The sequence below is a fragment of the Sphaerodactylus townsendi genome, linkage group LG05 (genome assembly GCF_021028975.2).
Source record: "Sphaerodactylus townsendi isolate TG3544 linkage group LG05, MPM_Stown_v2.3, whole genome shotgun sequence".
Lineage (NCBI taxonomy): Eukaryota > Metazoa > Chordata > Lepidosauria > Squamata > Sphaerodactylidae > Sphaerodactylus > Sphaerodactylus townsendi.
In genome coordinates this window covers 98568492-98595857 of record NC_059429.1, presented here as the reverse complement: position 1 = coordinate 98595857, position 27366 = coordinate 98568492, and the positions used below count along the sequence as shown (strand labels likewise).

The following is a 27366-nucleotide window of genomic DNA, read 5'->3' as shown; positions in this document are numbered from 1 at the left end:
GGGCCTGAAGACAATACTAAACTGACATTGGGACTGACTCAGCTTATGGGATTTCCATATAAAATGATGACATTAATGATGATATGCAGATGGAGGCAAGTTTCTTAGTGAGAAAATAAAGATATTTCAGTTGAACAAGGATTGGCTGTTTAAAACATTTGCAGCCCACTTTTCTCTCTGAAAAAACCCAAGGGGTGGGCATGTAAAACACTAGTTATAGTTCTATTGTAGCCAAGCAATAAGATAGGAAGTCCAGGCACATAATGAAGAGGTCAGTAGTCACTGTTGTTAACCATCCTCAAATGCCCTCCTAAATAGCTTGGACATTGAGCTGATGCCTTCCTGACCTTCTCAATAAGAGTGTTCCTATTTTCAGTTGTGACTTATTGGTCAATCTGTATTCTGTATAAAAACTGCTTGTCTATTCTCCACAGTCTTATTTGTTTTCAAGAAGCTGAAAATGAATTTGTGAACTAGAAAGGTAAGGAGCTCTGGTTTCTGCAAGCCCAATTCCCTCATTAAAATTCTTTTTTCATTAAAATTATATTTTTCCATCCCCCTTTAGCTTGAACACTGCAGAAAAGAACACAAGCAACCTCCCTATCAAAAGGAAGTTATGGTGGGTGTTAAAATTAAAGTATCATGGTTTAGGGTGTCAACATTTTTTACCAATCCCTAGGTGGACAGAGATTGTTAGCAGGTAATAATGCTTACATCTGAAATGCTTTACCTGCCATTTTCTGCTGTTCAGACATCTGTTGTAGGCATACAAGGAGGCCAAGTAAGGTTCAAGCACTGGAAGAAGGAAGAAATGTCTATGAAGGCCCCAGAGATCCAGAGGGCCCTAGTCTGGATTTCAAGCCCGTAATATTGAAATAATCTATTTAAGAAACAAAATCATGGTTCCAGTGGCTGTAATCCTTTGCAGGATTTTGCCCAAGTTAAATCTTGCGGAGCTGCTTTCCTTTGAGCCTATTTAAACCTTGGGCTGGTTGGGGAAGCTTGCTGGATCAATGTGTAAGTCTAGTGCTGCCAGTTCCCCAAGCCTAGCCAGCCCTACAGATAAGGGGCTGGTATCACTTGAGAACCTCCTGGCTGGCTCAGTCTGCAGTGTAAAGAGCAGTCTCCTTTCCTGTGTGGGGCCACGTGTCTCTTTCCCCGTGTTGCATGCCATCTTTCCGAGATCATGCACTGCCATTCTTGCCACTGGATTGGGATTCTAGGGTGAGGGGAGGCAAGAGATGGATCCACCAGAAGAAGTCTGTGGTCATAATACCCAGTCTGCTCTTAGTCTGGAGAAATTATTTTTGAGCTCTAAGGCTAGGCCTACCCTTTTCTGGCCAGATGACAGCCTCACTCAGAGTAGCAATTGTCTTCAAAGATTATTTGCTGTGGAGTACAATTTACTGATCATTGGCACCTGGAGTTTCATGTAGGGAATTTAATTCCCAGGTATGCCCAATTCATTGTGAAGGGAAAGAAAAGCTTTCCCTGCACACCATTTTCCTCACCTGAAAGAACCCAGGGAAGGTTGCTATTTGTCCCACTGGGAAACACACACATAGCTATCAGTCCATGGTAAATCTTTCCAATAGGTATGCAGAGGTGCCCTGAAGCCATTCTGGTTGGGTATGTTGGAAGTGAAGGATGATGAAACTTCTCTTTGTAGCAATCACACCAGTAAAAAGGGAGGGGGTCAGTAGAACCTACAAGGTGGATAGGTCAGCTCCTTCTGTTTGTTTTCTTTAGCCTGTTCTGCTGGTATCTCTTTGGTACGTAGATTGCTAATCATATGAGCTTCCTACCTTCCAGTTGCTCCTCCTTACACTCTTGTTCTCTCCAACTTCCAAGAAGGTAGCACACACTCTCTGTCTCTCTTCATTAGATAGTCAGTTTGAATGCCTGTCTCACCTTCCCTATCATGTCGCGGATTTCTGTATCAATAAAGAATATTGTTCCCTTTCTTAAATCAACAAGCCTTTATCTAAAGGTAGTCCCCCCCCAGCACAGCCAAGTCAAAGTAACAGGTAAAATGAGGGGAGGGAATGAGAAGGCCCCCACATATCTAGGAATTCAGTTTCCAGAAGCAAACTTCCAGAATGGAAGGAAGAAAGTTAAAATCAACAAAACCTGACTACCTGTACTAAAAAACACCAAAACCAAACACCAGAAGACTTTCCAAACAAAATTCAACAATCTACCAGATGCTACAAACTTCTTTCCTCCCCCCACTCCCCCCATTGCTCACCTCCCTCTGATTTCTGAGATGAGTCACACTCGTTCAAATCACCAGGACACCCGCATGCAAATACAAACTTGCAAATACAACTGTAAAAGAATTCCACCAAGACATATGCAAATACACCTCACCCCCATCCAACCTCAGAGGTGGACAAAACAAACACCCAACTACAAAAAACACTGCTCACTAAGCCACAGAGAGAAGCACACATCACCATGATTTGCATCTGAAGATGCCATCCCTAGATGCAGGTGCAACGGTAGGAGCAAAAACTGCCAGACCACAGCCACAGGGCCTGGAAAACCTACCACTGCCAGTTCCAGAATGTCTGTTGAACATTCATGTGAAAGACACTTAGACTTAGCAACATGTGAATGAGCTCTCATTATGTGCCAGTTTTATATCTCAGGTGGATCTCTTTTCTTTTATTCAAATTGGCCTCCCTTTGAAGCATCCTGTTCCTCCTTTTGCCTTTTGTTGGTTGCAGCTTTCAATACAAGTGCACCTGCCTAAGAGATGAATGCCTCATGCATATGATGAAGTGAGTTCTGACTTGTGAAAACCTATGCTGGAATAGATTTCATTAGTCTCTAAGATGCTCTGCACTCGTGTTTTATTTTACTGCTACAAACAAACACAGCTACCCATTGTCATCATTCAATCTCTTAACTGTACCCGCTGTTCCTTTATGAAACCCTTGAATGTTAATGCATATAGGATTGGGTCTCAAACAGGCCCCTGAAGGATTCCTTCATACTTCAACATCCTCTGATTAATAATTGTTGGGGGGAGTGCCTATGACCTTTTCAACTGGCACTCAGTTCCTTAATAGGAGTTAATTTTATACTAAGATACTTTGATTTGCTTGTGAAAATATGTCATGGAAATACTTTAAAATTCTTATGCCTGCTACCTCCCAATAGTCCATTAAGATGAGTCCTGGTTGGTAGGGTGACAAGAAGTCAAGAAAGATGGTGATCTTGCAGCTTTATCTACTTCTCCTAGGAACTATTCTTCCAGAACTTGCAAGGTCATCCTGAGCAGAGTTATGCCCTTCTCACTGAAGTCAATGGACTTAGAGATGTGTAACTCTGCTTAAAAGCACACTGATAACACACATTATTTATCTATTTATCTATTTATGGGATTTTTATACCGCCCAACCCCTGAAGGGCTCTGGGCGGTGCACAACACAGATTCCACATACAAAATATACAGACAAAAACCCCATTAAATTAAAAGGGATGCAGTGAGATGGGGACTGCACAGCCTTCTTTTGTGAAAATCAGTAACAGACTGTACAAAAATCTTTCCCATCTGGACGCTGCTAACACGAATGCAGCGTGTATAGTGAAACTTGGCACAAATCTCATTTGGGTTGTCTGCTGTTGTAACCCATTCTTGATAATTGACATTTCATCTCCAATTACCATTCTGTCACTTATGAATTTTCATATCACCATGAAAACTAATTTGCATGAAGAATGTTGTTCTGCATGTAGGCATCCAATGACAGTTGAAGCCCGATCTTCCATCGATTTTCTTTGCTTTCTGCCTTTTCCAGTTAAAATGGAATCAAGCTTTGTCATATCTTCATAAATCATCTTTTGACACTTGTTCCTACAAAGAGCATCAGGATCTTATTTGTCAAACAAGTTGCTACCTTTTTTTAATTGGCTTTTAGATGAGAGCTCACCTCAGCAATAATGCTTGGTTTGCTCTTGAATATTGAGGACTATCTCAAATAAAGTGTTAGAAATGGGAATTGACTGGATCAGGACTCTCTGGAACATCCTAAAGCTGTCTTGTGAATGCTTCAGCAATTTTCCAGCTTGCAACTCAACCTGCATTAACTGTCCCACCAATAAGCTACTGAAAATAGGTTGAATAGTGAAGCAGAAAATGTGGGTTGGATGATAAATGAGGCATGTGGTGAAGCAATCATCCAACCATTTCATCACATGATTTGCTTTGCGTGAGTCCACAACTCATAATCCCCAGCTTGTTTAGCTATAGGATGACTCCTGATAAGTAGTTTCAATAAAGTTTGGTAACATGGCAAATATGAGGGGTCTTAGCTTTTGAATTCATACAATACAGGCATAATTACCCCCAGGCATGTACATTACTTGATGTATGTAATATCCAGTAGGGACTTGATTATGAGTCTTCAAAGATTACACAACATAGGGTTTTGACATTTCCTCAAATGCAATGCTTTTCAAGCACTAATCGAGATAATCTGAACAAACCCCTGTGTATGCTTTTTCCAAAGATCATTTAATTTTGAAAATGTTCATCCAGTGACTGGGGGTGGAGGGGGGAGGTTTAAATGGGGCCTGTGATCAGACAACACTGGGGAAGCTTAGAGTAGGTATAGCAATATATTTGCTGTGATCCTCAAATTATGGGATTGTGGATTTGTGTTCCCAAAGCACTTAAAATTCCTCCTTGCCAGTGTCTGTGGTATTTATTGACAAGGAGGCAGGGGTTAAAGCTTTTTTGAAAAGTTGGGGAGGGGGAATAATTTTCTCTGGCCCTTTCCACACATGCACAATAATGCATTTTCAATCCACTTTCACAATTGTTTAAAAGCAGATTTTTCTATTCTGCACAGTAAAATCCAGCTGCAAAGTGCACTGAAAGTGGATTGAAAGTGCATTATTCTGCATGTGCAGAAGGGGCCTCTGTGTGCCTAGAGTTCTGATTTTGAAGTCTGCAAATTTTATCAAAGATCATTGTATTGAATCTCCATAAATGATAATAAATCTAATCCTATATAAGATGGAGCTAAGGGAATATGATCATCTTTTTTTTAAAAAACATCTTGATGTGATATCTGAAGGGATGTGTGTGTGACATTTTCCAAGCAACAAAAAACTATGATTTGAGTGTAGGGAATCTTACTTTCCTGAATTTGATGGAAAAAATGTCCTTAGAAGAAAAAGTCTTCACTCCTTGCAGTGAATAAAAAATGTGTATTCATCTCAAATTTAAAAACTGTTTTAAGCATGATCATATTACTTACTTACTTACTTAATTACATGGAGTATTTACACCCTTCCTTTCCTTTGTATAGTCATGCATACCCCATTTCTTCAAGCAGTGAGAATTTCCAATGACAGTCATCCTGGGTTTAGTTTTCTTTGGATGAGAAAGCACTGATGTCTTGAGGAGAGGGTATTTAATTAAACTCATTCAGATGGAGGCAAAGAGGAACTCTTACAAGTATTCAGATTGAGTACCCCCCATCAGCACTCAGGAAAGAAAGATCTGGCTCTCAAAGAGGCTTCACCTTTTGGCCAATCACAGCTCTGTCTCTCTGCTTCTCTATCTCTGTCTTTGAAACTCCATCATTCCCTCAGCTTGAAGGAGGGGTGTCACTTTCTCCAAGTCCTGATGTGTACTTGAAAAACAGAGCTATCTGGTGACCAGCTTCTGACAATTTAGTGCCCGTTGGCAAAATAGCTACAGCAGTCAAGGCATATAAACATTCTTGGGTCAAAGACCCTGCATTCAATGATGGACGCTGCAGTAAATCAGGATACTGAGAACAATATATAAAGCAATCATAGCAGCTTCCAATATTGTAAAAAAAAACTTGAAAAGTATTAGAGATAAAAATGAAAGTCGCCGCACATTTAAACCATAGTTAGAACTAATAGGCCAAAGGGCAGTGCAATCCTGAAGAGCGGGGTAATTGCAACCTGGCTGGGGACAGCATGGCTGCTTGCTATGCAATGCAGTACCTTTCCCTGAGCAAGTGGTCTATGCAAGACAATGGGTGACATCACTGATTTTGCTAGTGTAAGTATGCACGGGCAAATGAGGCTATTCTCAACCCAAAAGGGCTCAGGAAGCTGACTAAAGCCAGCTCTGTCCCAAGAAACGCCCCCTTCAGCACCGGTGTAAGTACCCCTGCACCAGTATAAATGCCCCTTTTGCCAGTGTTATTGGCATTTATACTGGTGCAGGGGTCACATCACCTTCTCAGCAGTTTCACTGCCCTCCTTTGGATTGCTCTGTTCATCGATAATGCGAAGTCATCATTTACCTGTTTCAGATGTTTCTCTGAATTCCTGGTTTTTCCCCCAAAAAATAAAGTCTCTAGCTTTATTAAGGTGCTGTTTTGTCTCAATAACATGGAAAGACTCAGGGGGAGGAAGCTTAAAATGGCTAGAGGGATAATGTTTGTATGTTGATATTGCACTATGGCTGATTTGGCACACTAAAATTGCTTCTCTGTTGGCATGGGGAATGCCCCAATGCAATCGGGAGTTCTGCACAGCTCCCGGTGCTGCAGTGTGGCTGCCATGTTTCTGCCTGGAGCTGAACCACAAAGGTTGAGGACAGGTCCTTTTGAAAACCCTTTGTTGTTCTGGAGGCTTCCACCGCCGTGCCAAACTCCTCCGTAGCAGAAACGGGGCCAATTTTCTCACCTTGCCAGTCTGGCCCACCCTACCAATGGACAGGCACTGAGAAGTGGCACCCCCCCCCCCTTGTTAAAAAAAACAGAGGGAGAAACCTTGTTTTTTAGGAAGGAGGGAGAAACCTTGGGCACAAAAGCGGCGTGTGCAGGCGCCGTGAACAGGAGGGCGGCAATTCTCTCGCACACACAAGGATTTTAGATTTACATTTTAGATGCGGGGGGTGGAATACCGTGATCCCATCACACATGCAAGAATTTTGGGTGGGGGGTGGGGGGTGGGGGTGAGGGGAAATGGTGGGGGAAAAGATTCAGCCAATCCAAATGCAGGAAATGGAGGCTGCCCACATATACGCGAAAGAGATTATGGAAGAGCTCGCTGTGCTTAAGCAATACTAATGGGAAAATCCGGGCTTGTGAGGAACCATTCAGGGCTTTCCACACCAGCCCTGACTCAAGTGAAGGAAAGAGCCGGGCAGCCGTGAAGAACGACAAGCAGAGTGAGAAGCCCCGCAGCAGGTATCCTCCCTGGCTAAGCCACGGAGCATCTAGAAAGTGCACAATCAGCCTGTCACGATCTGTGGCCACTTATCTATTTCAATTTTTCATACAACTGTTGTACTATAGTACAGGTGTGAAGAAAGCACAAGACAATGTTGGTCAGTCACCATGGCAGTGAGAAAGACCATGCCTCCGAAAACCATAGCAGAGCACACGTGGAAGGGGAAAATCAGAAAAAAGACAGGAAAGTGATCAAAAATTATTTGTGGAAGCCCTTTTGCCAAACAACATACCTCTGTATTTGCAGCAGCAATGAAAGCTGGCATGGAATGCTACTTAGAGTGTTGGACTGGGACCTAGGACAGTGATGGTGAACCTTTTGGGCTCAGCATATTAAAAATTCAGAAAATGCCTAACTTGACTCTCCTACAGCCCAATAGAAATTACACTGAAGAAGGCTTGCAGCAATTGCTGTCTGTTTTCAAATAAAGTTTTGTTATAGGTAAATTGTAACCAAAATTACCAATTTTACAAAAGTACTACAAGGTATCTGAAAAACAGATCCTAATCACATAGATAGAAATCTTGTGCAGTACAAAACATCCACTAAACTAACCAGAAGCCAGATGTGCACCGATCTCAAACAAGCTTCATGGCTTGTAGAACATAAATTCCATATGTCTGTGCTTCCAAAATGCACAAAAGTTTGTTAGAACGGCAGTGATTTGAAACCGACAGGGACCACAGTCCGCTCTGAAAATTCTGACTGCTGCAAAATGTCCGTTTGCAGCACAGGAAAAAGGTTAGAATGAAAAGGACAGGTTAGTCTCCTTGGCCAGTCATTTCTATAATTTGGGTGCAATATTCGAAAAGGCCCATGATGAGCCCCCAATCACACCCTTATTACAGGGCCCATGTAGAGCAGAGCACTACAGAACACCAGGGGGATATTGATGTCAGTGGAAGCCATTTTTCAGATGCCCCAGTCCTAAGCCATTTAGAGCTTTTAAAGTGAAGCTCTACCATTTGAAATGAGTCTGAAAATATATATTAGAGAACAGTGTAGCTGCTTATAATAGTGGAGCTATTATATTGGTCTTTCTTTAGAACTGTAGCTGCAAAACAGGTTCTGCACTAAAGTGTAGCTTCTGGACATTTTCAAAGGCTGCCCAGCACAGAGTAATAAAAATTACTCCTGGCCCCTTCTACAGCCTTGTTATCTAGAAGGTGAACCAGATTTTTGAGCACCTCCAAACTGTGAACCTGATTCTTAAGGAGGAGCACAACCTGATAAAAAACAGGCCGTCCACTTAACCCTTGACTGGTTTGCTAGACTGATCTGGCTAGTTTCCTAGATTATATTGTTTGGAGGTACTGATCTGTTGCTCATTTCAGTTCCCTTTGTGATGAGTTAGTGCAATCTGGTTTCAGTTCTGGAATTATGCTCACTCCATTCCCCTTCTGTACTCCCCCCCCCCCCGCCCCACGAGTCTCCATTCCTCTGTCTCCAACCCATTAATGCAATGAGGGTTTTTTAGTTAGCCTAACCCCCCGCCCCCCACCTTAACTGAGCTCTGAAATCCTTTGTTTTTCATCCAGGGGCTAAGTCTTGGAATTTGTGAAACAAAAGCAAACAAAAGTGTGTCTGGACATCCCTTTTCCTGGTAAGGAGCAACTACAATCACTTTCCTTACTCTCCAAATCAAGCAGGAGAGTTTTCTTGTCTTCTCTGCAGTCTTGAGAGTCCAGCAGCTTTTCCTAAAAACAAAACAAAAACCAAGTGCTGCAGCAGGTACTGAACTGGCTGGCAACCAGGCAGAGGATTTCCGTTCCCCATCTCAGGTGGGGTTCTGCCTCCCTGGTCCAGCACGTTGTTGCAATTCAGAAAACTAAGAGAGAGAGGGGGAAAAACAGGCCACTACCTCTTTAAAACGTTGCAGGCAGAGTGTACAGTGCAGTGTGCTGGACCATGTGATAAAGGCAGTTAGAATCTGCAGGAGGAAAGCAGATTGAGGCACGGGAGCTGCCTGCATCAGAGCGAAGATTCACTGCAGTGAAATAAGTACCAGCTGCAATTAAGGGAGCCAAAGTTCCCGCTCTGGAGAGGGCAGGGCAGATTGAATCTCCAGGATGCCAAGAGACTTGGGGGTTTCTAACTGATGAGCCACCAGAAAGCAGAATGGTCCTTGTGCTTCCTCAGCCTGGTTGTCCTCCCGGGTGTGAAGTATTTGCTTGGAGGAGAAAACAGTAACATTGGAGCCTGGGTAGGTCAATGTGAGTCTGAATCTTTCTGGTTTTTGCTTGCTAGTAATTTGTGTGGGGTTGTCTCTCTGCAGGGGTGATTCTTGAATTGGTGGAATTCAGCCGAGCAGCCGGGAAACGTACACAAGCAGCCAAGGCAGAAGTCTCATTCACTGAGGCGGTCGCTGTGAGGAAAGGCAGTCTTTGTTGTTTAAATCAGACCTCCTTAAGTGTCAAAAGACTTTGCTATACCTTTTGGGCTGGTAAATGTGTAGATGAGGGTAAGAAATTTTAGGAATATGGACTAGCCAGGAAGCCAGAGAGACAGTAAGAAATCCGTGAGGGTGAATGGTGAGGCAAAGTAAGTACAGAGACCAGGTGATGGGCATTATTGTGGAGGGAATTTCTTCTCTGACCTGCAATGTGCATTTTATGTACACTCTTACAGCACGATCATGCCAGTCCTTAGAAATATTGCATTATTATTTGCTTCAAAGCAAACCCAAATGGGAGAAAAATGTCAAAAGAACTGTAAAAGACAGCTGAAAAACATCAAAGGTGTTGTGTTATCTTTAAAGACTAATTGGCTTATTGAAGCTTGAGGTTTTGTTCTACTGCAAGTCAGTGTACGGATAATTATGTCCCTGGAACAATGGGAACAACTTATCTTGCTGTCTCTGTAGGTGGCACTAGCCCTGATCCAGCATTGATAGCATTATGAATGTAAAAACATAATGGAGAAGGGGGAGTGAGAAAATCTCTCTGCAGGAGGGGGGAAAGACATGTGCTCCCAGTTGGCCCTGTTCTCCTATAGAATTAGTTTAACTGAAATTGACTAGACCAGGAAGAATTTGATCTAGTCAATTTCACTATTTATTTAGCTTCAGCTACTTGAGGGAATAGGAGGATTTGCATTCAAGTGCACCAACCCCACCCCACCCCACTTTTCAAACAAAAAAAAATTAGGTCATTAGGTGTGAAGAAATGTGTGTCACTTCCTATGGCACTATCCAATAAGCACTAATGATGATGACAAGGTAAGAACAATATGTCTGTTGCAAATTGCTTCCCATACTCTTGGCAACTTGTTTCAAGGTACAACTACTTGCTTACACAATAAAACTGTATTATTCTTATTTTTGCCCTGACCTGGACGTTTCAGACTAGCTTAATCTCATCAGATTTCAGAAGCTTAGAGATTTGGCCCTGGTTGGTACTGGAATGGGAGACCATCAAGAAAGTCCAGGGTTGCTTTGCCGAGGCAGGACCATGACAAACCACATCTGAATGTCTCTTGCCTGAAAAACCTATGCATAAGTTGGCTGTGACTTGATAGTACTTTCCACCACAACCTTCCTTATTTTGGGGAGCATGTAAGCATGTCCTCTCATCATCGCATGAGTATCCAAGCACCCACAGCACAAAATATACCTGAGATCATTTCCATACCATTAACTGATATTGTGATTGATGTGTGGAATATGGTCCAAGAAATGTCTTAGATGGCAAAGATAGCATTACTAGCCACCCCTTCTGTAAGGTGCATCGAGTATATTGTACTATTGAACTAAAACTCCAGCCCTTGTTAGAAGTGTGCACACACAAAGAGAGCAAGAGCGAGTAAAGTCCTAAGGACACTTTCCCAGGAATAAGCCCCACTGAATAGACCAGAGCAGGATTCTGAATAGACTGGATTAGGATTGCTCTTGCACTCATGTGTGCTCCGTTGGCTAAAATGCACTTGTGGCATTTTTTCTGGGTTGAAGCAGAAGGATACTGAACCACCCCACATGGGGGGAAGGTCTTAAAGAATAAGGAGACAATTGCTGACCCAGGTGATGAAACTACCTGATGGATCCTAGAGGGAGACATGTTTTCCCTTAATGAAAAGTCTGGGAAGTACAGTGGAACCCTTTGGGGGAGGGCGGTATAAAAGTGGAATAAACAAACAAACAAACAAACAAACAAACCTTGCCTTTTGTTGATAATCCATCCGAAAAGAATCGATGGAAACCGAAATTGATGAAAACCGAGGCAAACTTTTCCATAGGAATCAATGTAAATCCAATTAACCCGTTCTCGGCACTCCAAAAAACATACTAAAAACACATTTTTTTTTGGTGAATAAACGTAGTGTTTAATGCTGAAAACAGTAACAAACAATAACACTAGGACCAGCTTCAGAGCCAGCGGACCAATGTTGCACCAGATTTGTCTGAAATGGGGCAAGACATTCGCATTAAACAAGTTGCAGACATGACCTGCAACAGCTTTGTCTGGGTGATTTTTCTCCACAAACCTCTGCACCTTACTGCAAATCGATGAAAACCGAGGCAAATCGATGAAAACTGAGACAAATTTTTCACTTTAAAAAATCGATGAAAACCAAAACCGATGAAAACCGAAGGCAATGAAAACCGAGGTTCCACTGTACTATTTTTTATGGTATACCGAGTTCAAAAGCAATGTTAAAAATGGCACAGGCTGGTAGAGAGACCAGGCAAACTTGCAAAAGTGAGCAGACATTGTCTGCAATATAAGATTTTTTTTTGTATTTGGGGCAAATGCAAACTGATTCACACGTAGAGTTGTATTGATCTGCTTGTTATTCCTGTGCACTCTGAGTATGCCATTTGGACGCTATTCCCATTGATCCTGATGAGACTTCCTTCCAAATGCAACTGAGACAGAACAGATTTAGTGCTGAGTCATGCGAACCACGTTTTGTGTGGGTAGGGATCAGGGACTCTGTTATAATAAAGTCTGTGAATCCCAGCAGCCTTGCCATCACAGTGATATGCTAAACTGGCAGCAGCTGGCCTGCTGTTATGGGAGCATTACGTGAAGCATCCATGCAAAGGTTAGCACTGAAAAGAATGCAAAAAAAAGGCAGCAAAAAAGGATCCATTCTGCACATGTAAAAAGTTTCTCAGGGTTTGTAAGTGCTGAATTTGGTCAAATTTCAGGGCCAATCTTAGGTTTTTCACCATTAATTTTGTAGTAGCTAAAGTAACCGAAGGTTTCTATGATTATGCCCTCCAAGGATATTGCACAACGCATCATACAGTGGTTGTTCTAATGTGATTGGTGCTATCTTAGACAAGATTGGTCTGTCCTGGAGTAATCACTTATGTACTCGTGCGGTGCGTGCCCACAGTATCCTTGAAAGCACATTTGCACTTTGCGGCCACTATAAAACCTGTGTGAAGGTTAAGATAGCTGGTTCAATGAGTTGTCAATACGGGACCTGCATATTTTAGCCTTCACTTTCTTTCTGCAGTATTCTGAAACCAACCTCTAGTGAATAACGGAAGGATGAAGGAAGGTATTCCCAGGAGCTCCTGACTTGTTTGAGAAGTTTGCTCAGTTGTGAGACTCTTATGGAACTGAAGCAGAGTATTTCTTTTAAGCAAGAATAATTCCTTTGTGAATATGAAGGCAACAACCTTTCTTAAGGACTTTTTCAGGACAGTTCGGTGACCATTCAGTGCTGCTCTCTTGGACATTACAGGACAGGTGGGGAATCAAATGAGGTAACAGGAGGGTCCTAATCTTTAGCTGAAGCAAGCAGAAGGGACAGACCCATTCTCTGTGCAGCAGCCCCGGCTCTATTGTTCTACCTTACATCTGGGTTGGCAAGGGATAGCAAATCTTTTCAGGAGCTGTGTTTTCAGCAATCCAACCACACGTGACCAGAGAGCATGCTACCTACGATCCTCCTGATACACACAGGTGCTCTTTTGTGTGGATAGAGTGTTACATGCTTGGATATGCAGGAACTCTGATGTGGATTTGTGGTTGTACATTCTAAAGCTGGAAAATACGAACATTACCCTAGTCACAAAAACAGTGACTGCACCTACAAGGAGTATCTTGGGTAGTGTGGTTGGAGTGTCCAAGATGTAATAACTGAAAAGGCCTAAATCAGAGCAGGCAACTGCAGGGCTCAGCCTGTGACTTGGGGGCAGTCTCTACTGTATGGGGAAATGTGGGATGCAGGAAAATCTTGCAAGGATTCCCAAATGTAGAACAATGGGGTTAGGCTATATGAGAAAAAAGGTTCTGTGTACTTTGGCGGCCTGTCCGTAAAACCTTTGCATCCTCTAATCATTTCCAGGACACTGAAGGTTTGGACCTGGCAACACCATGTCACAAAACATCTCCGGCTTCCAGGCTGCCTACATCACCATAGAAGTTCTGATTGCCCTTATATCCATACCTGGGAATATCCTGGTGATTTGGGCTGTTAAAGTGAACCAGGCCCTGCGAGATGCCACTTTCTGCTTTATCGTCTCACTGGCAGTTGCAGATGTTCTTGTGGGGGCCCTTGTCATCCCACTTGCCATCATCATCAACATTGGGCCACAGATACGCTTCTATAGTTGCCTGATGGTGGCGTGTCCTGTCCTCATCCTCACAGAGAGCTCCATCCTGGCTCTGTTGGCCATCGCTGTGGACCGCTACCTCCGAGTGAAGATCCCTACACGGTAAGAACCACAGCCAAGCAGATATAATATTATTGGGGTGGTCAGGACAGAAGCAAGAGCATCTCACGGCAGGAAATCTATGCTTCCGCTATGGAAGTTAGGGATTTCATCAGCATTTCTAAATATTTTTATTTAACGGACATTTCTAACTCATGGGTGTGTAATCATAATTTTTATTATTCAATTCCAGCATTTTCTGCTTAAAGTTCAGAAATGGCACAGCAGTAAGAAACAACTTTGAGCAACACAAGTCCTGTTTTATGTGAATAATGTTTGGTACGGAATATAAGAAGTATCATAATCTGCAATTATGTTCTATCCATTTAAGCAAAAAATGACAAGCCGTATGCATGCATGAATGAAGCTTTCTGAGTGAATGAGGCTTCAGATATTTGTAGGTGACTTATGCATTGATTGTAATATGTATTTATTTATGAAAATCTATACCCTGCCTCATACCCACATCTCTAGGTGGCTTACAAAGGTTAAAAACAGTTTTAAAAACCACAATAAAACATAATAAATAAAAATAAAAATAAAAACAACAGTAAAAATAAAAATAACCCCATCTCTACACTGGGGTCAGCCCCAGTTTGTTGGCCCTCATCCAGGCCATAACTGTTTCCAGGCAGTTTCCAACTCATACAGTCTGATGAAATGGAGAGATAGAACTGGATGCCATCTGTGTATTTATGACACTTGACTCCAGATCCCCTTGTGACCTCACCCAGCAGCTTCAAGTAGATGTTGAACAGTGTAGGGAACAGGACTGAGCCCTGTGGAACTCCACAAGAGAGCTCCCAGGACTGTGAGCATGAGTTCCCTCAATGCTATTTTCTGGAACTGGCTCCGAAGGTAGGAGGGAAACCACTGTAACACAGTGCCCCCCAACCCCATTTACTAGAGCCAGTCCAGCAAAATACCATGGTCTATGTTGTCAAAAGCTGCTGAGAGATGTTGTCAAAAGCTGCAAGGAGAATCAACAGGGTAGCATTCCCCTGTTCTCTCTCCTTATTAAGGTCATGTGTCAGGGTGGTCAACGCCGTTTCCATGCCATAACCAGATTGATATGGGTCCAGAAAATCAGTTTCTTCAAAGTAAGCCTGCAACTGAGTTGCCACCACTGACTCCAGGACCTTGCCCTAAAATATGATGTTGACAACTAGATGATAATTGTCCAGCACCAAAGGGTCCAAGCGTCCAGGGGATTAGTAGTAGGCTGCATCCCTGCAAGCTACTTGTTCATGTCCTCAGACCTCAAATTGAAACTGGTCTAATAAAACCAGACTAGACAGTGCTCCAGACACCCCCACTGGATGCTGTTCAATGGTAAAGTCCAATCCCGTACAGATCTGAGAAACCTTATCCCAAAAGGACACAGCAAGATCATCACAGAAGATACCAGGGGGCACCCAACAAAAGTCCTCTGAGTAGAGGACAGCAATCTGTTAACCATCCTAAATAACTCTGGTGGATGGCTGCTTGTGGATGCAATGATGGTGAATAAATACGCCTTCTTCACACTGCAACTGCCACTTGGTAGGTTTGATAATGGGCTCTCCCCACTGTCCAATCAGATCCACAACACAATTTCTGTCGCCTTCTTCTTCATTGCCCTCAGATCCCCAGTATACCATGGAGCCCGAAGGGCCCTGCCAGTGGGACAAGGGTGCTCAGGAATGGTCATGTCAATGGCCTTCCTGATCTCACCATTCCAAAGGGAGATCAGGGCCTCGACAGGAGCACTGGCCAGGTTGCCAGGAAAATCCCCCAGAGCTCTTAGGAACCCTTGAGATTCCATCCTCCTCCAAGGGCAGACTATCTTAATTGGTCCCTCACCCCTGAAGTGATATCTGCGGCCCAAACGTCACCAAGTAATGATCCATCCATGATAAGGACTAGCAGATTGCCTCCAACCAGCCTCATCGCAATGACCAGGTTGAGAGCACATGATTCAGCTGAATGTGTTGAGCCAGAATAAACTGAGACAGCCCCATGGTTGCCATGGCGGCCATGAGGTTCCCAGCTGAACCATGAGAGGCATCCTTGATGTGGAGGTTGAAATCCCCCCAAACAGGGAGCCTCCAACACTACGTCCAAGACTGCCTCCACCAGCTCAGACAGGGAGACAGCTGGGCAGTGGTGTGAGCAGTATACCAGCAGCAGCCCCAACTTGTCTCTCTGGCCAAGCACCAAGAACAAACTCTGCACCCCGACCACAAGGTGGGAGGGTCATCTGGTGAGGGTGACGAAATCTCTATGCACCACAGCCACTTCCCCACCCCACCAGCATAGGCTGGTGCTGCACACAATAACTGGGGGCAGAGCAGGTAAGAGCTGCCCACCCCCAGCTTTCCCACCCAGGCCTCTGTGATGAATACCAGGTTGGCCCCCTCATTCAGGGCCAGGTCCCAGATGAGGACAAATTTATTTTGGACTGACCTGGCATTCACGAGCAGCACCACCAGGCCTGTGGGCTGGATGACAGCTCCGCTCCTCTCCCAGATCTGGATCTTGTTTATTCTGTACTGTTTAATTAAAATTCTTGCTCATAGTGTGGATGCATGAAGATATTCACAACCCAAGAAAGCAGGTGATGATAACAAAAATGTAACAAATGGGGGGATTCTCATGCTTCCCTATAGAGAATCAAATCAAAGCAAGCAATGGAATATGTAGAAGTAATAATTTTGAAAGCCAGTTCTATCACCTTCAGTGATAAGTCGTTAGCCACCTTGGTGGCACTGATTGGGCTGAAAGGCAGGATATAAACCTTGTAGATCAGAATATAGCTTTATTGACTGGAAAACTCCCCTGGCAGTTATATACATGCCCTACAATGTATATCAATTCCTAGTCTAAAGTTGGCTGTCAAAATTAAAGGGAAAGTTGCTTCCAGTAGGAGCAAAGTGGAAAGAAAATTCTTCCACCTTCTTAGGCTTGGCAGGCACAAGGGGATAATTTACTTCTGTGTTGCCACTGGGAATGCTCTGGCATTCATATCAGCAGTGAGTGCACAGTGGGGAATTGTCCTTGAGTGGAAACAATTTTTGAGGCACCAGGTAAAGGCTGGTTAATTTTTTTTGCTATTAGTGAAACCTACCCTTTAGATTTGGATATCATGCTTGTACACTCATCAGCACATGAAGCTGACTTTGTTTCCAGTTTAGAAGTTACAATCCCTGTAGAGTTTACCCTTGATTTTTCTTCGTACATGCACTGAGTAATTTTCATGTTACATTCAAGGCATGAACAGTACCTCCAGGTACTGGTTCTCAGTTTCATTTCTAAAGTGAATGTGTGTTGACTGTTTCTTATGAGCGAGTGTATGCATGTATATACATTCTGATTGATAAAGTCTCTCCAGGTTCTCTCATCTTTCACATCATGTACTAACTCATCCTTTTAACTGGAGAGGCTGAGTACTGAACCAGGGATTTTCTGTATACTGCTCAGATGCTCTGTCCCCAGGGTTGCTTGCTGTGAGTTCAGTTACAAAATACCTGGAGATTTTGGGGGTGGGGTTTGAGGACGGGAAGGACTTCAGTGGCATAGTCTCTCTTCCAAAGCAGTCATTTTCTCCTGGTGAAATGATTGTTGCCTGGAGGAAAGTTGCAATCCCAGGAGATCTCCAGCTACCCCCTGGAAGTTGGCAACCCAGGCTGTCACTAGACCATGGCCCTTCCCCCGTGCTGTCATAAATCCCTCTAGTCTGTTAAACAATTCAGTAAAAGTCATTAGTCCACAAATATGTGTATTAGTTCATCTGTTCACACAGGCCAATGGAAGTCATGTGTGTCTGATTAAAAACCTAAGTGGATTTATGAACTGATACCATATAAACAGATCAGTAAGTTCCCATGTCCTGGGGCTAATCTTCTAATTTAAAATGGATTTTTGGGCTCTTTCTTCGGAAAAAGAAAGTGTGATTTTTTTGATGCGCAGGGAAATGTTTTTGTGTAGAGGTGTTCCGACTGAGCTTTTTGTACACTGTGACAGAGAAACGTTTGCAGTGCCCAAACACCCAGCCCATACTTGGGGAATCTGGAGAGTTGGATCTAAGGAGATGATGATTAACCGGAGATAAGGACCCTTTCCTTGAGTTGGACTTCAGTTCAGAGGTTGTTCTCTTGATTTTAAATCCTTTTAGGTTATTTGAAATGGCAGCTCAAGGTTGATCTTTCTACATGAAAGGCTTTGCCATGAAGAAGTTTAAAACTCTGGGGGAGAAGAAGATGAAAGAAGCTTATTTATTTATTTATTTAGAATATTTCCATGCTGTCTCTTCAGAGCCCAAGGTGGCTTGGCTTACAATTAAAACAATGTCACAATATTAAAAACAAGCCATTTAAAAGCAAATCATTACAACCAAGTCATTATGCTAATTCTTGTAGCAATTAATGTTGCTTGCCATACTTTAAACTCCTTGTAGTCGACCCACGTGGTCAGCGTAAGAACGAGACGAGACGCGGAGATAACATCTGGTGGAGATCGCCAGCAGCGGGAGCGCGGAGCTCCGTGTTCCTAGCGAGTCTCCCGCGTGCTGGTTCCTGGCACCTTTTATTATGATTCTAATGGGGGCGTGTAGAGGGGCGGGACGGGAGAGTCCGGGAGAGCGGGAGATCATCATGTGATGCATGATCTCACCTGGCTGCTACGTGCGGAGAAGAGCGTAAGCGTCTGGGCCTAATCCTCACCTGGGGGCAGATAATTGTCCCTTTGTCTGGGACGCCCGGTGACTGAGCCAGATAGTTCATGACCCGTGACTCATACGGGGTTGAGGAGTGGGGGTGCGGTGCGACCAGAAGGCCGTAGGTCCGTTGGTGTGCCAACGTTCTACCACGGTGCTGCTGGGTCAGCAGTGCATTACTACACTCCTTTTGTACGCATTCACTATGGGGATAGCTGGAGATACATAACCATTTGGCGGAACATGCCAAATAGTTCAAAACACGCTAAATGGTTCGAAGGCTTCAAAAAACATTTTGTATTATAGGAGCATTCTTTTATATGTGTCAGGGGTGTTTGCTTAGGATCATTGACCCCCTTATACACACATAACAAACCTTGTCAAGTATAGTTTGATCTTGTGCCCTGTGGGATGAGAACTGCTGTCAATTATGGTATCTGGAAGTACTCTTGGTTGTTGACCCAAAAGCTTGTATAAGCACCACTGCTTGCAGCATTGGAATCTAATCATCAAATTAAAATTGGCAACTGAAAGTTCCTTATAGATTATATAGCAAGTTTGGCTATCTAATAAAAGGTAAGATTTATCCACAGATTTATAATTTATTGCTTCAAAGCACAAAGCATCTGATAAATAATAAGAATACAAATGGAACTATATTAAAGATTAAATTTTTCAATTACAAGCACTCAACCATAACATTAAAACACTCAGCTTTAAACAGAATATCTGTATCAGACTGACTAAACTTGTTCCAAAAGCTAAGTAGCCTCTGCCACCTCCAGCCTCGCTCCATTAAAAACCAGACAAGCAACATATTCAAGTGAATTTCCTCAGGTGTGCAAGTGTAAAGCTGCTTTGCACAACTTCAGGTTCTTTGTGCCTCTGCTGGCAAACCATTCCACAGGGTTAGGAGTATCATATGAAATGTCGACCTTATGGAGGCTAGACAAACAAAGACCTGATCACTAATACGTGACCCTCTGACCACCTCAGCTGATGTTATGGTTGTTACACTTACAAGCGTACAGTTCATTAAGCTAAAACATTAACTAATACAGGTCATTAACCAAATATTGACTCAATTAAGAAAACCACGGTCCTCAGTTTGCAAGACCTGAGCAAGCCTGTTAATTAATGACAGAAAACTTTGGCGGTCATTAATTCATCTGGTTGCCATAAGTCGGAAGTGTCTTGAGATCACATAACACACACAAGCTAAAAGTGTGGCTGCTGTGTACACTAACTTGTTACAAGAATGACAGCTTTGCTTTGACCTTTGATTTGGGGGAGGGGCAGAGTAGATTTAAAGCCCCCAGAGGTGCAAATTTTACCTTATACCTGTATTAAGGTGAAATGTTTGGCCATGCTTTAAGGTGGAGTTGGAGGCGGAGGCAGCAATAAAACTAGGTGGTAGTTGCTGAGGATGGGGTGTCGAGCAGTTCGTTTTCCTGTGCTTCAATCCACACAGTTTGTGCTCTGCATTAACACCAAATTGCTAAAACTACAAAAGTTGCTAAAACAGCATTTGGATTGTTGTGAATATTAAACACATATGGAATTTTTGCTCCCTCTTTCCTGGGGCTGAGAGAAAATAAATCTCCATATTTAAGACATGCAGTTAACGTGGGAACAAGTTAAATGTTTGGCTAATAAACATAAAAGTGGGATGGTTTTAATGGGGGAAGGCACTGGACCAAGAGGGTTGCCTACATATTTCAGTGCAACTGAGATGCTCGGTGAAAAAGACCAGTCCAGAAAGAGCCCTGTATGGATGCAAGTTTGGTACAGAAGGAATCTATCTTTGAAAGCAAAAGCAGCAAAGACTCCTTGTTTGAGACATGTTGGGTGTCAATAAATACTGAGATCTTTCCTATAAGTCCTTTGAGCTACAGGTCTCTAAGAAGTGGCCATGCATGATTGCCATGCCATTGGTTTCAAAGGAGCAACTTCCCAGTTGCTAGTCATGTAGCCTATGTAGTTTATATTGTCCTTCTCTCAAATACCTCAGGGCAGCATACTAATCTTTCCATTACCCCTTTTATCCTCACAACAACCCTGAAGTGAGGCCGAGAAAGCATGACTAAGCCCAGATAACCCTGCAAGGCTTCATGGCATTGTAAGGATTTAATCCTGGATTCCCCAGATCTTAGTCCAACTTCTGTACACAGCACCATGCTGGCTCTCTGGTCCTCAGTATACTGGAGACACCACATATGTATTCAGTGATGCCAACCAGGACATTTTACCTGAGCAATAAACATGGAAATAATAGATTCAAGCTTTACATTTACATAGCACTTTCAAGGTGCTCTGTGCTGGCAGGGAAGTCAGTATTATCACCCCCGCCTTGCCAAAGAGAGGCTGACTGTGTGGCTTGTGTGGCACTACCTAGAGAATACATCATGGCAGGAGCCTGAGTTAGACAAGGCGACATCTTGATTCACAGCTCAATTAGTTAGCCAGTACATTACACAGCTTCTCAAATAAATGTGGAACAAATTAATATCCATCGTTCTGATCGGAAATGTTAATCTTTTGCGTTGTAACTGTCTTCTTTCCCCCAACTGTTTTCTCAGCTGCGTGGCTTCTAAATGGATAGAGGTGACAGATTTTTTCCAAAAAAAGATAAGCGAAAGTTTAATGAAAGAACCACTGTTTCCTGTGATATAGACACATACCTGTGTATCTTTTATCGTGTTGTCCCCACTGAAAAACCAATGTTAGCTTTTAAGCCCACCCCTGGGTGGTGTACATGCGCTATTGGCATGTAGCATGCGCATCAGAAGCCTCTCTATGGGGCCACTTTCAACACTGTGGCAGCTGCTATCATTCCGTAGCTGTGGGCTCTGATCTGAGTTCTGTGGCTCCTACTATGTGGCTGCTAGACAGGTTGTGAGGGACTGTCTGCTTAGGTCCCAGCTTCCCATCACCACTGCCCTAAAGATAGAGACGCAGGGCTGCAGGGAGAGGTGATAAAGTGAGTTCAACAGAGCTGTTTGTCATCAGGACACCTCCACTTCTTCGCAGCAACGAAATAATTAACTGCTCAGCCGGTGACCATGTGATGAATATTCTCCCTCGTCTGGCTGACAACCAGCAGTATAGATGCATTTGTATGGATCATTCATACATTTTCTCTCCTCATCCCCCACCCACTGACTGTTTTTTAGATGTCTAATTGAATGTTGTACAACAGCCCTGTTGGCTTCAGGCCTAAGATATTCTATTACATTATTCTCAGTGTCAGCAGAATTAATGTTTTTACTTCAGGGCTTGAAATGCTTGGCATAATACAAATTAGGGTTGCCAGGTCGCCTCTGGTTATTGGAGTGGAATGAAGAGTAGGGTTGCCAGATCCAGGTTGGGAAACTCCAGGAGATTTGGAAATTGAGCCTGGTGAGGACCTCAGTGAAGTGCGGGGCCATAGAATCCACCCTACAACACATCCATTTTCTCCGGAGGAACGGATCTCTTGAGTGTGGAGAGGAGCTGTAACTCCAGGGGATAGTTGGCATCCCTAGTACAAATATATTTATCATGCTGCTTGGAGGCTTACCAACCCTGGGTTGTGAAATTCTAGGAGGTTTGGGGTGGAATTTGGGAGCGGGAACTCAGCCAGGATGTGATGTCATGGAATTGATCCGCTGAAACTGCCAAGGGAACTGATGTCCGTGGTCCTGAGACCAATCATAATTCTAGGAGAACTCCAGGCTGCACCTGTAAATTGGCAACCCTAAATTGGATAGAGTTTTAAGCTTATCTTCTTTGCATCTTCTCAAAGCTTTTGAGAATGAAGGCCTGAACTCTGATCTGACTTAATGGTAGGATGTAGGGCTCCCCCAAAACAGTAGCATCCCTGAGAACAAAGAGGAACATGTTCAAGGAAGAAGGACAATTCATCCCCCACCTGTATATATTTCAGGCAGTTTTTATGCTGCTGACTTGTTTTCAATGACTGGTTTTTAATATCGATTATTTAGGTTGTTGTGTTTATGGTTTTATGGTTCTGTTTGTACTTGTGAGACACCTTGAGCAGGATTCTGGAGGAGTAGCATATACATCTCCTAAATAAACAGTAAAGATCATTGTAACTTTCTGCCTTAATGAACTCAGTGCCTACTTTTAAAATGCTAGAACCCTTTTGCAAGGGAAAGGGGGTGGCTTATTGCAGGTGGTGCTGCCTGCTCTTACTCCACTGCCTAAATCTGCAAACATAGATGAGGCAACATAGATGAGGCAACAGCCAGAGAGCTGAATGCAGGATTTCTAATTTGTGTATTCCGGTCAGCACTGCTCCAAGGCTGTGAGGGGCAACAATATGGCTGGGTCGTGAGAAAGAGTAGGGATTACACAGAATTGCCAGCAAACTAGAAGAGGGCAGATGGGGAACATGGCAACATGCTCTAAGCAATGCTTGTGTGCTCCAGCAGGTAGCTGGGAATCAAAAGAATAAACAGCAGGACAGGATCCTGAAATCCAGGAAATGAAAGCAGCGGCAGCAGGAGAGCATCAGAAACCCAGCAGTGATTCAGAGCAGCATTGCAAAAATGTATGCTGAGACAGGCTCCTGCTTGGGAAATTATCTGGGTGCAGCTCACAGCCCAGCTTTTCTTCACGGGCCTCATCCAAATGTTTCTCTTTGCTTGTGCTTGTCAGGGAAGGGGCTTTTGAATGAGCACTAAAATGAGTAGTAGCACAAAACGGCAAACAGCAGGGGGCACACCCATTGTCTGCCAACATATGTATGGCTTAAGTGCTGGTATCATATCCTGAGCTGTGTTGGAGCCAAGCCTGACTGAGAAGGAGTACAGTTGGCTCGTGGCCTTTTCTACAACCACCAACTCAATAAAGTGCTGTGGCTTTTCTGTATGGTACCTTTTCCACATGAGTTGTTACAACGTATCTTGCCATCAAATGCTACATTTTTCCTTTGAACTCTGCATGTTTGTTCTCCACTCTAGGTAGTTACCCAACCTCCTCTTCAGTCATTTTCTCCTCTCTCCCCACCCCCTTCTCTGTTTTAAAAAGGATTTAATTTTTTTCTCTTTGTCATATCTGAACTAGTGATGTTCAGGCAGAAATACAAAGAAGCAGGCAGGGGCGATTTGATCAGCTTTGATAATTTCAGATTGAACTGGGGATATTAACATTCAGGCAGCAATACAAAGAAGCAGAGACAATTGGATCAGCTTTGTCAATTTCATATTGAACTAGCCATGTAAGGTTAGGGCAGAAGGCAATTTTGAAGCATGGTCAATTACATCCGTGATAGAGCACTGAGATGCTGGGGCAATTGAAAAGAGTACTAGAAATAATTGCTGCATGTAATCAGGGACTGCTGCAGTAATGATTACAGCGGTGTGTGTTACTGCAGATCAAATTTGTGATTGGGAAGCTAAGTGTTTCTGTTCCTTCAAGTGATGGCATCTGCTCCAGGAGTTGTTTTGGCTGTTTTGAGTTGGTAGTTCTTCATAGCAGAAACAAAGGCTCATTCCGCACACGCAAAATAATGCACTTTCAAGCTGCTTTCACAACTGTTTTTGCCATTCCGCACAGCTTCAAAGAGCCCTGAAAGCAGCTTGAAAGTGCATTATTCTGCGTGTGCGGAATGAGCCAAAGATTGAGACATTTTTTACTTGCCACTTCAAAATGTAAACCGCTCAGTAACACTAGAGTGCCTGTGCAAAAGAAAAAAAAATGGGTGAGGATTGTTCTTCTGTGTCATGGATGACATGCCGCCACCATCAGGAAAAAATATTTTTTCAGAGTAGTGTGTAGAATAAATGGAAGGGACAAGGAGGGAAACCCCCAAAATGACTGGCGGTGGGAGTGGGAAATGTGTGGAATGGTTTCACAGAAAATGTTTCCAAGACAAGGTATGACCGCTGGGAAAATCTGTAGTAAGCTGTTCATGTGCAAAAGGTCATGATTTAGAAGTGGCGCCACATTTCCTGTGATGTTTTCATGTGGTAGGAGGCTGGGAGTCCCCGCTCTGATCCTTTGCCTTGGCCATCGGCTGCACAAAGGCTTGCTAATCGTCACAGACTCAGGAGGTGTTCCCACAGGAGCAGTGCTTTTGTGACGCATCTGCTTGCTGTCACATCCAGGTCCTTGTGAGCAGCCCAAAGTACAGTAGTTCGTAACCAGACAGATGCACAGCCTAAGGCAACAGAGCTCGACTGGCTTCGCTGACTGAACTCTGCTTGGCATTTCATGAGTCACCAAGGAGCACGGGCTCCTTGTGCTTAGGTTTGACTGAAAGGTTTGTTTCTCTGCGCATGGTGACCTTTAAGTGCAAGCTGGCGATTAAGCCCCACTGGTACCAGTGAGGGATGCTGACATCATAGGAACTGGATCATAGATGGAAAACAGAAGGCCCGAGATCAGTGCCCCCAACCTTTTGCCAATGATGTGTCACTGTTCAGGCACCCAAGAGCTCCTCCTAACAGCTGCTTTTCCCACCAACAGGAGTGTCAAATATGAGGTTGGATGAAAACTAATGCAAGAAAGAAGTATGAATTAGCACTGGGAATAGATGTTTCATCCTGAATGACCTAGGTAGTCTGTTTGCACCAGCACCATAAGAACTGACAGAACATTAAGCAGGTTGTAGGTCTTCACTGTGCCAAATCCCATTGATTCTGTGTGCTTGTCTTTGGCCAAAACCTCCATCTGAAGCACTATTAGGGTCTAACAGCATTAGGGGTGGGCAGACCTTGCTCGCTTCTCTCTCTCTCTCTCTTTTACAGAGGCTTACCAATATGCTAAATATTTTTAAGTGAGAGTGCATACTCTGGAACTCTTAATACTTAAGGTAAAACTATCAGCGTGTAAGCAGTTGAGTACAGGTTGAATCCACATGGGGAAATTCCCCATTTTGCTTTCATTGCCATTGTAAATGCAAAAACATTGAGGGTGGCAGGCCTATGGAGAGAGATTTTGTGCCTGCTTTTGCCTCAAGCAGAGTTCAGTCAGTGAAGCCCATACCCAGCAGGCTTTTTGCTGGGTGCAGTATGATGATCGATCCAGTACAGTGACTATTGCAATATACCTACTACATACCTTTTTCGAATGGTAAAAAGCCCACTGGTGGGGGAAGTGGTGGGTGTGAGGGCAAATGGCATTGGTGTGGCATCAGAAGTAGGCAGGAAGGTGTGGAAACCTGAACCTTCCCAATCATAATTTCCACAAACTTGCTTTGGGTATGATCATCACTCAAAGATTGTACCAAAGTAGGTTTGTAGAAACCTAGCACACTTGGGGAAAACCCAGAAGGTGGGCTCATGCAGAATGATCCTATGTGGAAATCCGAATAAAAAATGCTGCTGTTTGAAGGGGAAGTTTGGAGTAAGAGCTGTGTGTGGAAGCAACCAAAGTTTTGTTTAAGCCCATACAAACATAAGTACCTTGTTGAATCAGACTAAAGTTTGCATACTCTAGCAGCAAGGGAAACTTGCAGAACCTCAGACTATGCCTTTTCATGACTTTTTGTCACCCAAATCTAGTTGCCCCTTGCTTGCCTTCTATTCTCCATCAATATATCCCTCCAATGTATTCCTACAGATATGGCATGGAGGGAGAAAGTCCTTCCCTCACTGACCCTCATTTTCTTACATTTCCAATGATGCTATCATGTATAGACATTATATTTTGTAATGTACGATACTGACTTTGTAATGTACAATATTGTGACTTGTTATTTTGTTGACTTTATTGCCCATGTCTATGAATTTTTCTTGTATATTGTGATGCTTATTGATGTCTGCTAGTATTGATTTTGCTGATATTGATATTGTTACTTATACTATTGTTGTGCGCTGCCCTGAGCCCTTTGGGGGAGGGCGGGATACAAATTGAATAAACTAACTAAACTATATAGGGTTGCCAGCCAAGTGCTGGCAGCCAGCAGGAGTTGTAGAGGGCAGGGACATGCAAAACAGGCATCACATGAATTCTACATCACTTCTGGCACAAGCCCAGAAGTGATGTCAGCGCAATGTTCTAGTATTCCACCCAAAGGTCTATGGTTTTACCATGGTGTTTTAGTAGAATCCAACAGCATCATACCAATATAGTCATATCGGTTCTGGGTTTGCGCCAGAAGTGACATTGTGGCTTTGTTATGATGCCCATTGCTGGTCTACCATGCAGCTGCATCCACCCAGGCTCCAAGATGGAAGGTATCCCACTATATCAGAATATCTAGCTACCTTATGAATATACCAGGAGATCACACCATGCATTATTATCTTGATATGCACAGCCACAATTTTGTCTGACTCAGCAATGTGCATATATGCTGATTTGGCATGTATAGGCATGTACCCTGAAAATCAGGGTTTCTGATTGCATGTACCAAAACCAGTATGTAGACATATCACCTATTCAAACAAATCAGCCATCATCACATATACTGAGATGATTGTGTATACCATTCTCCTTTGGTATACATGGTAGAAGTTCTGGAAACCTTATTGAAAGGTACCTAAATCCTTCAAGGTCTGGTTTGTTAAGGCAAGATTTTATGATCTACAGAAGAGCTACAATCTGCACAAGATCTGTGCACCTAACATCGTTTTCCTCACCAAACAGGCCTAACAAGGATTGCAGGTTTGTGTGACAATGAATCTATCAAACAAGGCACAAGGAACAATAAAAAAATCCAGCTGCAGAGTTTCAAATGGAAAAACACAGATCACTGATGTCATAAATATGTCAGCCAATAGGAGAGATTTTTCTCTCTCTCCAGTTTCCAGCCAAACTTCAAAAGATCCTT

At 43.3% G+C, this 27366-nt stretch overlaps 1 protein-coding gene across 2 annotated transcripts in view; it reads left to right on the top strand.

The window, feature by feature from the left end:
- Positions 1–9137: 9137 nt before the first annotated feature.
- Positions 9138–27366, top strand: part of LOC125433876 (adenosine receptor A1-like) — a 74931-nt gene continuing 56702 nt past the window's right edge. The window contains exons 1-2 of one of the 2 annotated variants that reach the window (XM_048498796.1): positions 9138–9433; positions 13528–13897. In XM_048498796.1, coding sequence (XP_048354753.1) covers positions 13557–13897 — 341 coding nt within the window. In that variant the 5' untranslated portion in view covers positions 9138–9433; positions 13528–13556. Of the gene's footprint in view, positions 9444–13527; positions 13898–27366 lie in introns of both variants that reach the window. The other variant, XM_048498797.1, reaches the window with a different exon arrangement.